General features: G+C 50.8%; 1 protein-coding gene across 1 annotated transcript; it reads left to right on the plus strand.

Moving 5' to 3' along the window:
- Positions 1-1171: 1171 nt before the first annotated feature.
- On the plus strand, positions 1172-18352 carry HK3 (hexokinase 3). Its single transcript, XM_047090714.1, has 19 exons — positions 1172-1282; positions 4886-5007; positions 8275-8437; positions 8641-8795; positions 8882-9001; positions 9091-9186; positions 10107-10206; positions 10288-10471; positions 10919-11074; positions 11220-11453; positions 11832-12127; positions 12239-12378; positions 12458-12577; positions 14969-15064; positions 15249-15348; positions 17107-17290; positions 17390-17545; positions 17711-17944; positions 18032-18352. Exons 1-19 carry the CDS (start codon positions 1222-1224, stop codon positions 18174-18176), a joined length of 2862 nt encoding a protein of 953 aa, XP_046946670.1. The 5' UTR covers positions 1172-1221; the 3' UTR covers positions 18177-18352.
- Positions 18353-18775: the final 423 nt, after the last annotated feature.

Consider the following 18775-nt stretch of genomic DNA (forward strand, 5'->3'; position numbering starts at 1 on the left):
GTTGCAGACTGCCAACTTCTCATATCCTCTCATGACAGAAGGGGCAAAGATGCTCTCTAGGGCCTCTTTTATGAGGGCAATGATCCCATTCATTAGGGCTCTGCCCTTATGACTAATCTTCCAAAGGCCCCATCTCATATCTTCACCTTGGGCATTAGGTTTGCAACATAAGAATTTGGAGGGATACAGATATTCAGACCATAGGAGTGGTCATAGTGATACCCTAAGGTTCTATGTATTCAAGAAGACCAATTTGGGCAAAAACAGCTTTGTGGCCAACAGCTGTACTGCAGCCTGAGATTCCCATTTCCTTTCTGGTAGAGAAGACCCAAGGTATGAACCTACTTTCTCCCCACCCACCCCTTGGCCTACCAATTCAAGGATAGACTCTACAGTCTAGCTGCCACCTTTCCCATTATATATCCCCACCTACACATATCTTCTTTAGGTCTTTGGAGCTGCATCCCATTCCATGAAGGTGCCTTGTGCTCCGTGATTTTGTACATGACCTTCTCTTTGTCAAGGATCACCTCTGCCAGCATACTGCTATTCTTCCTTCAAGGCTTAGCTTTCTCAACTTGCCCTGCCCACTCTAGAACAGAGTTAGTCTCTTCCTCTTGTGTTCCCACATTGCCTCTTGCACATTAGTACTTCAACATTTTAATGTTGATTTATTTATTTTGAGAGAGAGTGTGTGTGTGAGTTGGGGAGAGGCAGAGAGAGGGAAAGAAAGAATCCTATGCAGGCTCCATGCTGCCAGTGCAGAGCCCAATGGAGGGCTCGATCCCATGAGTCTGGAGATCACAACTGAGGCTGAAATCAAGAGTTGACACAACTGACTGAGCTACCCATCTGCTCCAGTACTACATTTTGGAAAATTGTCTATTGTACTGTACATTTCTCATGCTAGACTCTTCCATCTTTCCAGGGGTAAGCCATCAACTCAAAACTCAGACTCTGAGTGTTTGTAAAGTGGACGGAGCTCCCAGCATTACAGAGGGGATGTCCCAGGGTCCTTGACCTAGTTCAGGGCTCCAGTTTCCTGCTTCATCTTGCTTAAGTTTGCACCATAGCCCTGCCTGTGCTGGGCTTCTCTTAAGGCAGACTCAGAAGGAAGTGCACCTTCCTGAATTAACTGATGTTCAGTTAGTGGTGGCCAAGGAAGAGGGTGGGACATTACAACTCCGGTGACTTGTGAGTTTCATTTCACAGTTCAGTGGGATGCCTCACATTGAGAGAGAAGAGCTGACGCCCGAGGAAAGTGACCAACTGCTTCTCCCAGGTAAGAGCCTCTTCTAATTCCTGCTTGCTTTAGCCCCAGTCCCTTGCCCTCATCTCTCCAGCTTGGCCCATGCTAGGGGAGTGGAGGCTGGAACGACTAAGCCAGATGTCCTCAGTGGTAGCTCCCATCCTTGGCAGGGATCCGTGGATACTTTTCAGAAGGAAGTCTCACCTCATGTAGCTGATTCAGCTGAGTTAAGCTAAGAGGCCAATAGTTACTCAAACATGTGCAGACCCTGGCTGGGTTCTGGGAATCTAGGGATGTGGAAGAAATGTCCCTCCCCACTGGGCTCAGCTGGAAGAGACAAACAGGGATACATTTACTGGGAGTGTAAACACTGAGATTTATTGAGGGGAATCTTCACAGTCTTTGGCATGTAGAAATATGGAATAGATATCAAACAGAAGAGTGAATGAGTAAGAGAGTGAATATATGATTGAATTAGCTGGGAGTGAGTGAATGAATGTTTGAGTTAGCTGAGCCTCAAAAGGGGAGTGAAAGCTCACCCCGTGTGTAACCCTTGGCCCTTTACTAAGATTATAATTGCCTTAGTTATTCCATTTTATTCTTGAAACAAACTTGTAACATACGTGGAGTTAACATTCCCATTTGACAGATTTTGGAAATTAGGTATATGTTACTTTGAGGAAATTTGTTAGAAACTCATTTCTTAGTTCTCCAAATAAGGACCCCACCCCCAACCCCCAAATTTTTCAAAGCTGTATTAGCACCTACCTATGCCAAATCTTGTGCTGGGCTGAAGATGTAAATGACTCAGACACAGTACTTCCAGAGTCAAGGAATACCGTGAATGAAGGCTGGACAGCAGGAGACAGGGTGAAGCTTGTAAGTGTGGCTGGACTATGAGTGGGAGTAGCAAGAGAGGAAGCTTGGGGCCTGCAATGCTGTGATAAAGAGTTTTAGACTTTTTTTTTTTTTTTTCCTGCAGTGGGAACATCAAAATGTGAAGGTTTACCTCCTTAAGGGAGATAGGGGCTGGGAAATGGCATTTTTGCATAGTCTGGTGATATGTTGGTAGTTGGTAGGGCAGGGAGATATACAAATTGGAGCAGAAGTATCAGTTAGGAGGTTGTTGGAATAATCAGATGGGAATAGGGTCTGGGGCAATGGCAGTGGGAACCAGGAGGAGGGGATACATGGGAGAACTCTTTCCATTTTTAGCTCTTTCAGCGTAAGACCTGATTGCGTAGAGGAAGTGAGGGTCAAGGATGTAGACAGGCACCTGAATAGCTGTGAGAGTGAGCAACCTTAATGCCTCCAGCCAATGTGGAGGACAGGAAGAGTTTCATAGGGAAAAGTGAAGGAGAAAATGAATGTGTCTTTGACTATTGAGTTTGAGGAGCCTCTCTATCATCTGGACAGTAATGTCTAACAGACCATTAGAATTTGGGATTTGGTTGAGGACAGGGGTAGATTTAGGAGCCCTTGCACATAGGCCTCAATCAAACCTTGCAGATGATACAAAGGGAGTGTGGGGAAGAGGGCTATGGCCAGAAACTAGGAGAGGGGGGTGTTGTTTAAGGGGAGAGGAGAGAAGAAGTTATGAAGACTATGAGAGACTCAGGAAGGAGGCCCAGGAAAGACTGGCTGTCAAAGCCAAGGGACAAGAGAATTTTACAGTGAAAAGAATGCTCATGGCTTTGCATGACTGAGAGAGGACAGTAAGGGTGGGGACTGAGGAAAAGGTTGGGATTGGGCAGTCAGGAGATCCTAGGTGATCAGTAGGAGGGCAAATTCATGGGCATCATGGGGGTGGAAGATGGGGAGGGGTTGCAGGGATGGAAAAGTATCTTTCCTGAAGTTTTGCTGTTATAGGAAGAGAGGTAGAGTAATTCAGTGGACAGATGCCTTCTGCTCATCTTGGGGCCTCCACTGCATTTTCCCTTTTTCTTAACCCTGAAAGGCACCTGAATCACCAAAAGCTCCCTTGGGAACTTCTTGGAACACCAATACCACCTCTAGCTTGAATTAGCAAAGTACCAAACATCTCTACAGTCCTTTACAGTGTGCAAAGGGCTTTCAGATTCATTAACTCCTTTAATCCTCACAAGAACTGAATTTTTGTCCTGTCATAGAAGAGGAGATCGAGGCTCATAGAGTTTCAATTCAGATTCATCTAAATAAATCTGAAGGCACACCCTGAGCAAGGTTCTTTTGCTCTCATTATTTCATTTGCGCCACATAGCCCTTTGACATATATTGGTCCCCATTTGGCAGATGAAGAAAATTAGGCCTCCAGATTAGAGACCTGGTGCTGCTGCTTTGTGAAGAGCTGGGTCCTCGACTCTGAGCACAGGGCTGTTTCCATTCTGCATCACTATACTTCCAAAACCCACCCATGAGCTGATGTTTGTGTTACACATTAAATTCACTGAAGGAAAAAAAAATCCCAAAACTAACTTTATTTATTTATTTATTTATTTATTTATTTATTTATTTATTTAATGTGTACTTATTTTTGAGAGAGACAGAGCGTGACTGGGAGAGGGGCAGAGAGAGGGAGACACAGAATCCAAAGCAGACTCCAGGCTCCAAGCTGTCAGCACAGAGCCCAATGCAGGACTTGAGCTCACAAACCGTTAGATCATGACCTGAGCTAAAGTCAGATGCTTAACTGATTGAGCCACCCAGGCGCCCCTCAAAGCATTTTCTAAGTCTTACTCCATTTAATTCTTACAAGAACCTTGTGAAGGTAGATGGTAGATATTTCCTCCCATTTTACAGGTGAAAAAACTGAATTTCAAAGAAGTCAGAAATGACCTGCCTGAAGTTGTGCCACTAGTGGAACCCCTTTCTAAAGCGCGAACCCATCCCTGTTTAGATCTCCCTTCAAGATGAAGTTTGCTGGGCACCTGGGTGGCTTAGTCGGTTAAGTGTCCAACTCTTGATTTGGGCTCAGGTCATGACCTCACGGTTCGTGAGACTGAGCTCCACATTGGGCTCTGTGCTGACAGTGTGGAGCCTGCTTGGGATTCTCTCTCTCTCCCTCTCTCTGCCCCTCTTCCACTCACCCTCTCTTTCTCTTTCTTAAAATAAACTTAAAAAAAAAAAAAGATGAAATCTGCATGCCTTAGCTAGGCATAAAGGCCATTCTTAGTCCAGCCTGCCTGCTTCTCCAGCAAGTCTTTGGCCCCTCCTTACCTCACACCCTTTGTTCCAAACCTCTGGAACATCCCTGAAATCCCAAGCACAGTAGCAGGTCCATGTCTGTTACTGCCCATGTCAACTGTATTATGATTGTTGGTAAGGCTCTGAAATCCCTGAGGCCAAGGGCTACATCTCCTTTGTACCCCAACATTTGGCACAGTAGCCATCAGGAATTGTAAATGTAAATAAATGACAGAATGAATAAATGGCATTGGGATTAGAAATCAGTCTTCCTAATGCTCTGTTAATATACATGCTTCTGGAAAATGAAGGCCTTCTGGTTGATTACCAAAGGATCCGTTGATGGTCAGAGGTTCTGAGCTCTGCACACAGCTTTCTTCCCAGACCCCTTAAGAAGGAAGAAAGTTAAGGTCCATGGCCTCTGAGGGTTTGCAGAGTGTGTGGTTCATGAGGGCTGTCCTTTTCCTTCTATAGGTGGCCGCCCCCCATTGTGGAAACACATGGAATCCATTGGGGCAGTAGGGTTGCAGCAAAGGGAAGGAGTTCCTAGCTGCTCCCAGAAGGGCTTGCCTTGCCCCTCAGACAGCTCTGAGCTGGTAAGTGCAGCACTGGGTTTCTGTCTCATGCCTATTCAAGGCTGTCAAGGGCAGGATCAGCTGAATATGCAGTGGGGCCATGGGCTCACAGCCATGCAGCCCTTTCTAGTTAACCAAGCCTTTCAGATCTGATCTGGTAACTACCTCTTCTGTGGCTCCACACAACAGCAAGGTGGGGATTATCTTTTCATCTTACAGCTGAGGAAGAGGGGACTTAGAGAGGTGAAGTGATTTGAGTTTTAGTTGAGCTAAACAGGAGCTTCAGCTGAGGTGTTTCAGTTCCAAAGGCATTGCTTTTGCCACCTTGCTACATAGGCGCTGTCCCTGCCCTGATGGGTTGGCATAGTCTAGAAAGGACCATCTTGGGGTTTTCTGGTAGAAAGTTGCATTCTTAAGGCACTTCCTTCTCCTATTTCTTTAGTTACTCCTGCATGTCTCCCTCCCTTCAACATGGCCACTGCAATCAGGCACACAGAGATGATTGCAGGGCTGAACTCAGTGTAGAGGTTATTCTGCAGCATAGTCCATAAGCCTCAGGTTAGCTCAGACTGAGTTTCTCTTTTCTGTCATCTGTCTTTTTTTTTAAGTTTATTTATTTTGAGAGAGACAGAGACAGAGAGAGCAGTGGGGGAGGGGCAGCGAGAGGGGTGTAGAGAGAATTGCAAGCAGAGCTGGACTCGGAGCTCAAACTCACAAACCATAGATCATTACCCAAGCTGAAACCAAGAGTCAGACACTTAACTAACCAAGCCACTCAGGCACCCTTCTTTTCTGTCATCTTGACCAAGATTTAGAAACCCTTGCATATCACACCATCAAGCAGGAAACACTTGTGTAAGTCATTTCATATCTGTTAGTCTGTTTCCTCACCAGTAAAATGGAGGAAAATAAAGTCTAATCCTCCCACCCCCTTGGAGGATTAAGTGAACTAATGGAGATAAAGGACCTGCACATAGGAGGCCTCCGTGAAAGGGTTCTTGAGTTGTTCCCTGCAGTTTCTTTAGTTTTCTAGCTTATTCTGACATCTGCTGGACTTGGCTTGTTGCCTAAACTGTGAGGGCATCACCCCTCACTGCATTTCATGCTCCCACTTCACCTTTGTCCAGTCTCTCCTCCAGACCATGCTATCAACGTTTCCCTAGTACACAACTCATGGCTGGGCCACAGAAGTGAGCAATGACATGGCCCCTGGCATGGGGGACTCAGGCCTTCTGAGTATTATTATTCTCTTGGCCATATTCCAGGGCCACACAGCCAGGAAGTGGCAGAACAAGGACTCAGATGTAAGTTTTCTCATCCTTTGGAGTTTCTTCACTGCAACCTTCATCAGCTTTGAGTTCTTTTGAGGTGAAATTGCTAGTTTTTATAAGGTTTCACATTCATATGGAAACCCCTCTTCGGTCAGTTCTGGGCTCAAATCCCACTCTGTCCCTTAATAGCTGCTTGGGTTACGCAGATGACTATCCCTCTCTGAGCTTCAGTTTCATCATTTGTAACACATGAACAACCCCTCCTAGTGTACATGGCTGCTAGAAGCATCCCCTATAATTTAAACACGGAACTGAACATCTGGCACTCCAGGTAGGATCATTTGCCTCCTTAGGAATCTGTTTTCCATTCTCTTCTTAAGCAGAGGTGGGAGCAACTCGCCTGCATCTCCCTCACTGAACATCCTTTCCTCCTTGGCTCTCCCTGCCTCCTTATTCATATGCCTGGTGGTTACTTTACAGATATGGGTCCAGCGTGGGGCACTGGAATGGAATTCTTGTGGGACAGGTGGTGAGGACCTGGGAAAGGCTCAGGCCAGGAGACTAGAAAATAGAGTCACAGGTTGGGACTCTCCAGCAAACCTAGGAGGGCTCCTGGTGTCTCTCTCTTTTTTTTTTTTTTTTAATTTTTTTTTAATGTTTATTTATTTTTGAGACAGAGAGACACAGAGCATGAATGGGGGAGGGGCAGAGAGAGAGGGAGACACAGAATCGGAAGCAGGCTCCAGGCTCTGAGCCATCAGCCCAGAGCCTGACGCGGGGCTGGAACTCACGAACCGTGAGATCGTGACCTGAGCTGAAGTCAGACGCTCAACCGACTGAGCCACCCAGGCGCCCCTGCTGGTGTCTCTTTGAAGGACAGGCCGGAGAGTCATCTGGGGGAGGTTTCCACATACAGATGAGGTACTGGGGTCCTCTTAAACTCCCCCACAGTAGCCTGATGGAGAAGAACCTGGGGTGTCCTATTCTCTGCTTTTTGCCTGCCTACCCCTCCCATCACTTTGATTCATCCCTAGCCCAGCCTTCCCCCCAATTCATCCCCTCACTCTGAAGAAAATCCCTTTATCCTCTTCTCCAGATCTTCAAATGGCTTGTTCCCTTCCTTCATTTAGGTCACCTCCTCAGGGAGAACTTCCCAGACCAATATCCAAAAATACCTCTTCCTCCCCTGGTCACTCTCAAACTTCTATTCCTGCCTTTAAAAAAAAAATCTACCATTTCTACCAGAATATATGTTTATTTGCTTATTTTCTGCGTCTGTGCTGAAATCTGAGCTTCACAAGAACAGAACTCAGCTGGTTATGCAACATATAGTGCTTAGAATAGTGTTGGGCATGTAGTAGGGGCTCTATCGATGTCTGTGGGAAGGATGGCTGACTGATGGCTGATGACTGATGGCCAATTGTCCTCCATGGTGTAGCCTCCAAATTTTCCTGGGCCGGGCTTACTTAGGTTCCAGAGTCAAATGGATTAAGAACCTGAACTTGAGATTCATTCACACATTTTGTTCATTTGCTCATTCAATGACAATTCACTGAGCAGCTCACCTCTGGGTACTGGGGAGCCAGAGTGAGTCAGGGGTACGACAGGAGAGAGGCCTCACTAAACCCTGAATTCAAAGAAGCAGAAGGGGCAGGGGACACAGGGATCTGAGAAGGAGCTACCAGAGAATGGAGCAGGAGGAGGAAGTGTGTGGGTCTCCCCTCTAAGAAGGAACCTTCTAAGAATGCAGGAATGTAGTGTAAGCTGCAGGCTATAAAAGAGAGCCAAGGGATGTGAAGAGGTGAGGAGTGGGGCTGAGCAGGTGTTGGGGAGACCAGCAAGGCTCAGAAAGAGCTCAGGAAGGGCTCTAGTCAGCTTCTGGGAAAGTCAAGGGAGGTGCTGGTCTGTACTGGCAAGAAGAGGAGGTGTGAGCCAGGCAGGACAGTCCTGATTGGAGTGAGAGAGCTTGGCTAGGTTAACAGGGCTCTTGCCCAGATGTTAGCCTGTTTCTCCCCAGGTGCTGGAATGCCTACAGCAATTCAAGGTAACACAGACACAGCTGCAGCAGATCCAAACCAGCCTCCTGGGCTCTATGGAGCAGGCACTAGGGGGGCAGGCCAGCCCTGCTTCCGCTGTCCGGATGCTGCCCACATATGTGGGGTCCACCCCACATGGCACTGGTGGGTGACATAGACTAAGATGGGTGGGCAGGCCTGGGGAGAGTGTTCTGATCTGGGGAAGGGAGAAGTTCCTTATCCCTCTTCCCATTAAGGTTCCCAACTCTAAGCTCTCTTAATGAGACTTTACAGTCCTTGGGGATGTTTCTGGGAGGCAGAGGGCTTGTCTTGCCAGCTCATGCCTTTCTGTGACCTTTCTGCCCCAGAGCAAGGAGATTTTTTGGTGCTGGAGCTGGGGGCCACAGGGGCCTCACTGCGTGTTCTGTGGGTGACCCTGATGGGCACTGAAGGACACAGGATGGAGCCCCGGAGCCAGGAGTTTGTGATCCCCCCAGAGGTGATGCTGGGTCCTGGTCAGCAGGTGAGAGGTCACTGCCCAGTCTCTGGGGCTTGGCTGGGTGGCCAGGGCTCTGCTGGGCAGATCTGAGCCCCCAACCTATTCCACAGCTCTTTGACTTTGCTGCCCACTGCCTGTCTGAGTTCCTGGATGCATTCCCTGTGAGCACTCAGGATCTGCAGCTTGGGTTCAGCTTCTCCTTCCCTTGTCACCAGACAGGACTGGACAGGGTGAGGCAGAGTGGGCATGGGAACATTGGGTGGAGGAACCACAACCCTATGAAGGTTGCTGGGGAGTGACCCAGCTTTCCTGCCCCCAGAGCACCCTCATTTCCTGGACCAAAGGTTTTAGGTGCAGTGGTGTGGAAGGCCACGACGTGGTCCAGTTACTACGAGATGCCATCAAGAGGCAGGGGGTGAGTAGAGGCAAGGGCAATGGGAGGGCAGCTTGTGTGGCCTGGACCTGGGCCCAGCATACATAGGCTGTGCCTGTGCTCCTGGGAAGGCCTGCTTTCCTTTTGTGTTTATATCCTTTATCCAGTTTAACTCTGGGGTGAATGTTGCTACCATTCCCATTTTATAGGTAAGGAGGCTGAGGCTAGGAAAGGTCAAAAAATTTTCAGGACTGTAGGAGAAAACAAGGATGAAAAGACTTGACCCTGTCCTCAAGGACTTCACAGTCTAGTGGGAAAGCATTTTGACAAAAGATTGTCCCTGTCAAGGAGGTGGTTCCAATGACTCCGGTAGCACTGGGAAAGGTACACCAGGACCTGGGCAGGGATTTGAAGGAGGAATTCTCCCGGTGTATAAGCTAGGCCTGGGGTGGAAGGTCTGGTTTCAGAGAAGAGTATGTGCAAAAGCCTGGATGCCTGAGAAAGGTGGATCTGAATTCATGTGACTAAATACAGTGGTGCTAGTGGATGGTAGTCAGGGCTGGGAGGAGCAGGCTTGGGAAGTCAGGCCAAGATGAGGATGAGCAAGCCAGGTGCCAACAGTGCAGTTTTCCAGATGCCATGCTTGCTCACCCTCATCTTGGTCCTGTGGGGAGCGCTGGTGTTCTGGGGGTGATGGCTGAGGTTGAAGCCTTTGAGAGTCCCAGGACCCGAGCTGGGGGTGGAAGAGCCAAGGGGAAGTGTGGAATGGGAGGAAAATCCTCTAGGTGGGATGGCCTGGAATATATGTGTGGGCATGAGCACACATATTTCATGGACTCTGAGAACCTCCATCAAAGCCAGGACCCCTCCGTCAAACCAAGGCCCTAGGCTTGCCCATCCCCCCGGTTCCCCACTCTACCTACATAGGTAGAGCCCTGACCTCTGCCCTCTCCATTGTCCAGGCCTACAGCATCGATGTGGTTGCCGTGGTGAATGACACAGTGGGCACCATGATGGGCTGCGAGCCAGGGGTTGGGCCTTGTGAGGTCGGGCTTGTTGTAGGTGAGCTGTGGGCCATTTGTGATGATGGGTAGAGGGCACAGCTACCTGATGGGCAGGTCCTGATGGAGTCATCCCTGCCAGACACTGGCACCAATGCATGTTACATGGAGGAGGCAAGGCATGTGGCGGTGCTGGATGAGGACCGGGGCCGTGTCTGCGTCAGCGTTGAGTGGGGCTCCTTCGGCGATGATGAAGCCCTGGGACCAGTGCTGACCACATTTGACCATGCCTTGGACCGAGAGTCCCTGAATCCTGGTGCCCAAAGGTGGCCTGATCTTCTGCTCTAGAGCTTATCATTCTTCTGTTCCCTTCCTCACTGCTATCCCTGAACTCAGGACCCTCCCTCTTGCTTGCTCATAGGGTTTCCAGGTTGCAACCTGGGGGGCCCTGGCCAGGCTCAAAGAATTAAGGGCTTAAGATTCTAGAACCCAGAGTTTTCAACACTTAGCCCTCCCTTATTCCTGACAGGTGTTCCCTGCCCTCTTTTGGGTCCTGCCACCCTCCAGGAGCCCCTCTGAACCCAACTTAAGCCAGAGGGGGGCAGCAAAATCTGGATAAACACCCAACTATCTCCTGGAAGTCCATTTGCTTCTAGAACCTCCAGTCCGGGGACCCTAAAGAAAATGATCCTTCTTTTGGGGCTCTTAGAGGTGGGGCCAGGTGGGCTGAGGACTTAAGAAAGGCTCTGTCCAGCCATACTTCCTACCTATAGGTTTGAGAAGATGATTGGGGGCTTGTACCTGGGTGAACTGGTGAGGCTTGTGTTGGCTCACCTGGCCCAGCGAGGAGCCCTCTTTGGCGGCTGCACCTCCCCTGCCCTGCTGAGCCGAGGCAGCATTCTCCTAGAGCATGTGACTGAGATGGAGGAGTAAGTAGGGAAAGCGAGTGGGCTTAGACAAGGGGCTTTTTGGCTTGGGAGAGGGAAGGATGCTCTGTCCCCCAGGTAGCTCTGGGGCTGGGGGTGGGTAGGGAGCTTCCAGGCTATTGAATCCCAGTACACTGTGTCCCTCCAGCCCCTTGGCCGGGGCAGCCCGTGTGCATGCTATCCTGCAGGACTTGGGCCTGAGCGTGGGAGCCTCGGATGCTGAGCTTGTGCGGTACGTGTGCACAGCCGTGTTTACTCGGGCTGCCCGGCTCTGTGCTGCTGCCCTGGCTGCTGTTCTCTCCCGCCTCCAACACAGCCGGGAGCAGCAGATGCTTCAGATAACTGTGGCCACCGGAGGCCGAGTGTTTGAGCGACATCCCAGGTATGGGAAAAACACACAATCCTGTATGAGCAGGTAGCAAGAACATGTGTGTGTTTTCCATAGAGACCCAGAGGGCACTCTGTGGTAGCATGGGTGCCAGGCAGTGGGTACAAGTGGCACTCAAGCAGAGTGAGGTCAGATGGGGACTAAGGGAAGCCAGAGGAAGTCATGGGAGAGAAAAGATGCTTCTCTTTGGGTGTGCAAGGGAGGGGTCTCTGGGGGCACTGGGAGCACTGGAGACACTGAGCATATGGTTGGTTCACAGATGGATTTAGAATTGAAGGGATCTGGAGTGATGGGGCTCAGGGCTTCAGCAAGCCCTGGGTGGGGTTCAGGTTCAGGTGCCAAGCCAGGTATGCTTGCTATGTGTCTGTGTAGTTTCCTCAGCATCCTGCAGGAGACCGTGATGCTCCTGGTCCCTGAATGTGACGTCTCCTTCATTCCCTCTGTGGACGGGGGCGGCCGGGGCGTGGCAATGGTGACTGCTGTGGCTGCCCGCCTGGCTGCTCACCGACGCCTGCTGGAAGAGACCCTGGCACCATTCCGGTTGAACCGTGAACAGCTGGCAGCAGTGCAGGCACAGATGCAGGAGGCCATGGCCAAGGGGCTCCGAGGGGAGGCCTCATCCCTCCGAATGCTGCCCACTTATGTACGGGCCACGCCTGATGGCAGTGGTGAGGACCTGGCCTAAGTGTGGGGCTGGGTTATGGGTTCCTGGAGGTCATAGCATGTGCTGAAGTCGAACCACCAGCTTTGTCCTGGCACTGAGGGTCTCTGTCCCACAGAGCGTGGGGACTTCCTGGCCCTGGACCTTGGGGGCACCAACTTCCGGGTCCTCCTGGTACGTGTAACTGCAGGAGGTGTGCAGATCACCAGCCAGGTCTACTCCATCCCAGAGTGTGTGGCCCAGGGCTCTGGACAGCAGGTACTCACAGCTTGGACCTGATGTCAAGAATGGGGAAGAGCCAGGATGGGACCATCCTCTGACTTGCCCCGTATCTCAGCTCTTCGACCACATTGTGGACTGCATTGTGGACTTCCAGCAGAAGCAAGGCCTGAGTGGGCAGAGCCTCCCCCTGGGTTTCACCTTCTCCTTCCCATGCAGGCAGCTTGGCCTGGATCAGGTGAGGGAAGGAGGGCCAGGAGAAACCATCCCCAAGGGCTTTCCACCCTCATCCCCTTCATGAAATGGGCAGGAGACCTGGGAGGGGGCTTCAGGTATCCTGGGCTGGAGCTAGGGGTGGGCAGAAGCACTGCTGTGCTGGGCCAGCACTTAGTCCCAGTTTCCCCGGATATGGTACGTGCAGGTGGAGGAGGTGTGGCCTGGAATCTAGGGCTATAAAGAGGCCTAAGGTGGAAAAGATCATGGATACCCCTGGGGGCTGCCAATGGGCAGGAAAGTGGAGCCAGGTTAGGTCTGGGCACTCGGGAGCAGTGTAGGCCCAGATCAGGGCTGATGAGGGGACATACTGACTGTCTCCCCCACAGCCCTGGTGTACCGATCTAGGGGACCTTCAGGGAAGAGCATTTGTTCCTGTATTTCAAGCGGCTGTGTTGTCCAGTTTCTTTGAATGTCTCCCCTTCCTGGCCTTGCTGTGCCCTGGCTTGGTGTTGGGTGCCTGACTGGAATGGCAGAGCAGCACAGAACTAGACACAGCACCCACTAAGCATCCACCTCTGCATGTCCTTCAACAAGAATGCTGGACTTCTCAGTGCATACATCTGAGGCCTGTCATGGAGACAGCTCCTCCCAGACCTCTGGTCCAAGTTCCCAAGGGTCTCCTCCTCAACAACCCCAACTTCTGCCAGAAAGCCTCCTGTGATGAGGAGCTTGCTGCCCCTAAAGTTGCCCACCACATTCTTCCACGCCTGTGCTCACTGAAAAAGCTCTTTCTCTTCTCCACCCAGCCTTTGTGCAGGTTTCACCTCTGCTCCAGCTCTGACCTCTCTCAGACACCTGCCTCTGTATTTTGCTTTCTTTCACACAGTGGCCCTTTGGAATTGAGCATTCAGCACTGTCTGTCTGCTGGTCTCCTCCACTCTAGGCTAAGCACCCTGGCACCGTTTGATTATTCCTTGTAAGGTGTGAGAAGAAGGTGGGACTCAGGATGCAAAATCAGGCATGCAACAACAAACGAGGTCCTATTCATTTTCTAGAACTGAACTTAATTTCTGTGTTGAGCCCACATTCTTTTGAGGAGTGATAACTTAATGATAATCAATTTAGGGACCTCCTTCCCCAGGTAGGGGTTGCTCCCAACTACACAGCATCCTTTGTTGTGTATGTGCAGATACTCGGGGAAGTCAGGAGATGCCCAGGCCCCAGCTATGTGGACTCTCTGCCACTTCCTGTCTTGGTTCTTGACACCTTCCTTGACAACTCACCTTCCCCTCCAAGGGGAAGGAGGACAGAGACCTCCTCTGCTGTCAGGTCACTCCAATCTCTACTGTCTCCTCCCTTCCCACCCAGGGGAATGGCCCAGGAAGAGGCATAGGACACCTTTCTCAGGAAACTCCAAAACTTCCCTCACACCCAGCACCCCTTCCCCAGACCAGGGGTCTTTCTCTTGTCTGGGAGCAGGGAAGTTTTGCTGCTACTAATGATCTGTCTTCCCCACATTAACCCTCCTCCTTATTTGCCCTCTCACTCTCTGGTTTCTGGTTTCAATACAATGAGCATAGAACAGTCTGGCTGTGGTTATATAGGAAAAAGGATAAAAGGAAATATTGTTGGGGGAAATGTCGGTTAATAGTTCTAAAATCTCCTGCCCCAAAGATTTTCATAGCTGCTCTGCATGCTCATACTTTGGGCAGAGCTGCCATTTTCTAATAGCAGTAGGCTAACTCCTCCTGCCCCCACCCTCAGAGGAAGCACACTTAGAAATGAGTAGTTCTACGCTGCCAAGCCCATCACTAAGTTCACAATTTAAGGCCAATTTCTCACAATAAAGGCCTATCTGTCTTGTCTCCTCCCATTCTGCCCAGGTGTCTGGATTCTGGCTTTTCCATTTGTCCTGCACTCATATCTGGAACACACAAGTGTATCTGCTATGGACACGGCTCTATCCCTAATTCCTCAATTTCCTTCATCTCAAGTGACTCTTGCTAGTTCTTTCTGAAAGAGCAGAATTTTCTGTCATTTGGACCCCTGAGCCTTCTGTGTCCTCCCTCTTCTCATACATTTTATCAGCTCGGTTCATTCCTAACCCAATTATGAAGGGCTGTTCCTTCTGGGCAGCCGTCTTAAAACATCCAGACTCTCAGACCATCTGAGCATTCTGGCACTAATAATAGAAGACATAGGTCAGATGGTTATTAATAGCTGTCTTTACACAGGAAGGCCCCTGGAGAGTTAGGAGGGGCAGAGGGCAAGGCCTTCAACCATATGGCAGAGTGGGTATGGGATCCTGTTTGGGGAGAGGGGAAATCGTATGCTTCTGATGGGATGCAGGCTTTGGGGAGGGTGAGATACCAAGGGGCCTTCACCTTCCTGCCCCACCTTGGTCTCACCCTAGGGCATCCTCCTAAACTGGACAAAGGGTTTCAATGCATCAGACTGTGAGGGCCAAGATGTTGTGTGTCTGCTGCGGGAAGCCATTGGGCGAAAACAGGTAAGGAGTCTGCCTCTAGGGATGCTTGGGGCTGTGGCAGGCCTTGAAGGGAGCAAAGGGTCCCTTGCTTCCTGACCCAGGGGGGTGGAGTGGGTGGCTCTCTGCAGTAGAGACCTTTGGGTCCAGCACTGGTTGCCGTGACAACCACGTTGCCCAGCAACTAGCAGCATCCTTTTGTGTGCAGGCAGTGAAGCTGAATGTGGTTGCCATTGTCAATGACACGGTGGGGACCATGATGTCCTGTGGCTATGAGGATCCCCGTTGTGAGGTCGGCCTCATCGTTGGTGAGGAGGGCCCTGCTTTTTTTGTGCTCCTATTGCCTGGTGTTAATTCATTGCTTCCTGTTGATTCCTCAGGTTGGACACTCCCCTGGTCTTGGGGATGTGGCATCTTTCCTGCCTGACCCAACTAGGCCCTGCAACACTCATTTGGACTGGGTGTCTAAACTTTGGTTGTTTAGCCCAGCTCAGCTACTGATTCACAGTCATTTAAGCTCTCTGAGCCTCAGTTTGCCCTTCAGTTCAATGACTCTGAGCTTTAGAGTCATACAGATTTGGGTGGAAATACTAGCTCTGCCACTTCTATCTGTATGACCTTGGCCAAATCACCAGAGACTCAGTTTCCTTCTAAGATGGAGATAATGCCTGTCTCAAGGGTCATGAGGATGAAACAAGAGGCAACAAAGTGTGGGACAATGCTTAGCTCATGGTACATATACAGTGCTTGGAACTGAGTAGAGGCTGTGGGTGGAGGACACAGAATGAGCTGTGGGGGTCCTTCAGGTAGTCCAAGATCCTAACTCTTTATTAAGCATTTCTCCTCTGGCCAGATAGGGCCTGGATGAAAGGTCAGGAAACCACATAAAGACAGGGGAAATACCTGTCTTCTCAAAACTGACCATGGGGTGCCTGGCTGGCTGTCAGAGGAGCATGTCACTCTTGATCTCAGGATCGTGAGTTAAAGTCCTATGTGGGGTGTAGAGATTACTTAAATGAAAAAAAAAAAAAACAAACTTTAAAACAAACAAACAACTGACCATTTAGTGGGAATTGAGCCCAGAACAGCATGTGGCAGAGAGAGCTTAATCGGACTCTACACATCAGGGTGACAAGGCCAAGATCAGAAAGGAAGTGATCCCAACATGAATGGGACTTGAAGAGAGAGGGTTGTCTAGGCAGGGGAGGAGGGCTCCCACAGCTCTTTGGGTAGTCTCCCAGAGAAGGAGGTATGTAGTAGCCTCCTTTAAACTGGGAGCTTCGTGAAAATAGAACCTAGCATGGAGAGACGCTCAGGAGAGGTGTGCCCAGATTGCTATGTGAATAAACAACTAGTCAGAGGAATTCCAGGTGGGGCTGACAAGGAGACCACCTGCCTAGAGCTGACCATGTATTGGGGGAGAGGGAGGGGATGTCTTTACCCAGAGTATGCCCTCTGCCTAGAATGCCTTTCCTTTCTGTGCTTCTTGGTTTTAAGGTAAAATCCAAACATCATTTCCTCTCTGTAGCTTTTCCTGACCCTCTAGGCAGGAAGACTCAGCGGTGCTTAAGGCTCCCATGATGCTCTTATTTGCACTTCTACCTGGGTACATACAGGCACTATCAGAGCTGCTTACTGCCCAACCTTTGGCCACTGTAGGGCTCCTCATGTCTTGATTCCTGTGTCCCCGGTTCCCAGCCAGAACCTGCTGGTTTCACTAAAGATGTGGAAAGCCAGTGTAGGGAGATTGGGCCTCTCAGTTGCAGGCAGCAGGGGTTGGGAGGCTCCCTCACATATCTCCCAGGGGTGGTCTGGGGTAGCATGGAAGATACAGTGATGGTGGTGCTTGTACGGAAAGTAGTGGAGGCCCAGAGGCCTTGATGCTCCAGGGTCTTCAGAAGGAATGTCAGGAAGGAAGGCATATCAGGATCTGGCACAGGTTGTGAGTGTGGGGAAATGGAGAGGTAAGACATGAACCCAAATTTTGCCATCTCAGTCTGGGAAGGGTTCAGAGGAGTCTTATCCATGTCAGTAAATGGCTTCCACCCTGTCTGGCCTCTCTGCAGGAACTGGCACTAATGCCTGCTACATGGAGGAACTTCGGAATGTGGCAAGTGTGGCTGGGGATTCAGGCCACATGTGCATCAATATGGAGTGGGGAGCCTTTGGGGATGATGGCTCTCTGGGCTTGCTCAGAACCTGCTTTGATGCAAATGTGGACCAGGCATCCATCAACCCTGGCAAGCAGAGGTATGGGCTGGGTTGGAAAGAGGTGGCTGGTGGTGGCTGGCACTGGTTATGGTAGCAGGTGGGGTCTCCTGACCTTTGTGCACCTATGTTTTCTTGCAGTTTTGAGAAGATGATCAGTGGCATGTACCTTGGGGAGATCGTCCGCCACATTCTCTTGCATTTGACCAGCCTTGGAGTTCTCTTCCGGGGCCAGCAGATCCAGCGCCTTCAGACCAGGGACATCTTCAAGACCAAGTTTCTCTCTGAGATTGAAAGGTACCTGAGGCCTGCATTGCCTCCTTCCACCTCCCAAAGGAATCTATCCGCTTTGGGTAAAATTTTGGTTGGTGGGAGGTCCATTCCAGAGGATGGAGATGTCATGAGGTGGGAAAGCTAATGCAGGACTCTGGCTCTCTGTGCTTTCTTCCTTTCTTTCCTCAGTGACAGCCTGGCTCTGAGGCAAGTCCGAGCCATCCTGGAGGATCTGGGACTGCCCCTGACCTCAGATGATGCCCTGATGGTTCTGGAGGTGTGCCAGGCTGTGTCTCAGCGGGCTGCCCAGCTCTGTGGGGCGGGTGTGGCTGCTGTGGTGGAGAAGATCCGTGAGAACCGGGGCCTAGAAGAGTTGACTGTATCCGTGGGGGTGGATGGGACCCTCTACAAGCTGCACCCCCAGTGAGTCTGGGTGCTGGGCTGAGCAGGGAGGCATGGCTGGCTGGGGTCTGGCTGGCCTGGTCTTACCTCAGCCCCTCTCCTTCACAGCTTCTCCGGCCTGGTGGCAGCCACAGTCAGGGAGCTAGCCCCTCACTGTGCGGTCACCTTCCTGCAGTCAGAAGATGGGTCTGGCAAAGGTGCAGCCCTGGTCACTGCGGTTGCCTGTCGCCTTGCCCAGATGGACCATGTTTGAAGAAGTCTCCAGGAACTACCCTTGCTGGACCAGGGCCCAGGTCCTACCTGTCCCCAGCTACCCAGGACTCCCAGAATAGCCCAAATGTGGCCATTCTGTGGCCACTAGCCTTGATCTCTGGCTTTCTCAGAGAGAAGTAGCACTTGGGTTAGCAATATATATATATAATTTATTTACATTCACGTCCGCTAAAATCCCTACGCACCCCGGCGGCCGGGCAAGGCTGTGTACATAAGGCCAAGTGTAAGTGCACGAATGCACTTAAGACAGAGTCAGGGCACGAGCTTCACACAACAGACCCCGCATGGGGGAACCGGCCAGCCCCAGGAGCGGGCACGCCACGGCACGCACACTTGCCATTGTCCAGCCCGGGACTCCCATTGCATATTCACATGCCCTGTTGGGCAGGGCTCCTCCAGGCTGGGGGTAGGGGGAGGATCAGGGAGGAGCCATTGGGTGTCCCTGGGTGGGTGGGAGAAGGGCAGCATGTGAGAGGCAGATGTGGACTGATACTGGGTGTGAGAGACGTGAGTGGCCTCCAGGTGTACAGCATGAGATGAGCGTGTGTGTGTGTGTGTGTGTGTGTGAGAGGGGGAGTA

This window comes from Lynx rufus, unplaced genomic scaffold (genome assembly GCF_022079265.1).
Source record: "Lynx rufus isolate CCGP_SWC_20201006 ecotype Redwood Valley unplaced genomic scaffold, mLynRuf1.p SCAF_1, whole genome shotgun sequence".
NCBI lineage: Eukaryota > Metazoa > Chordata > Mammalia > Carnivora > Felidae > Lynx > Lynx rufus.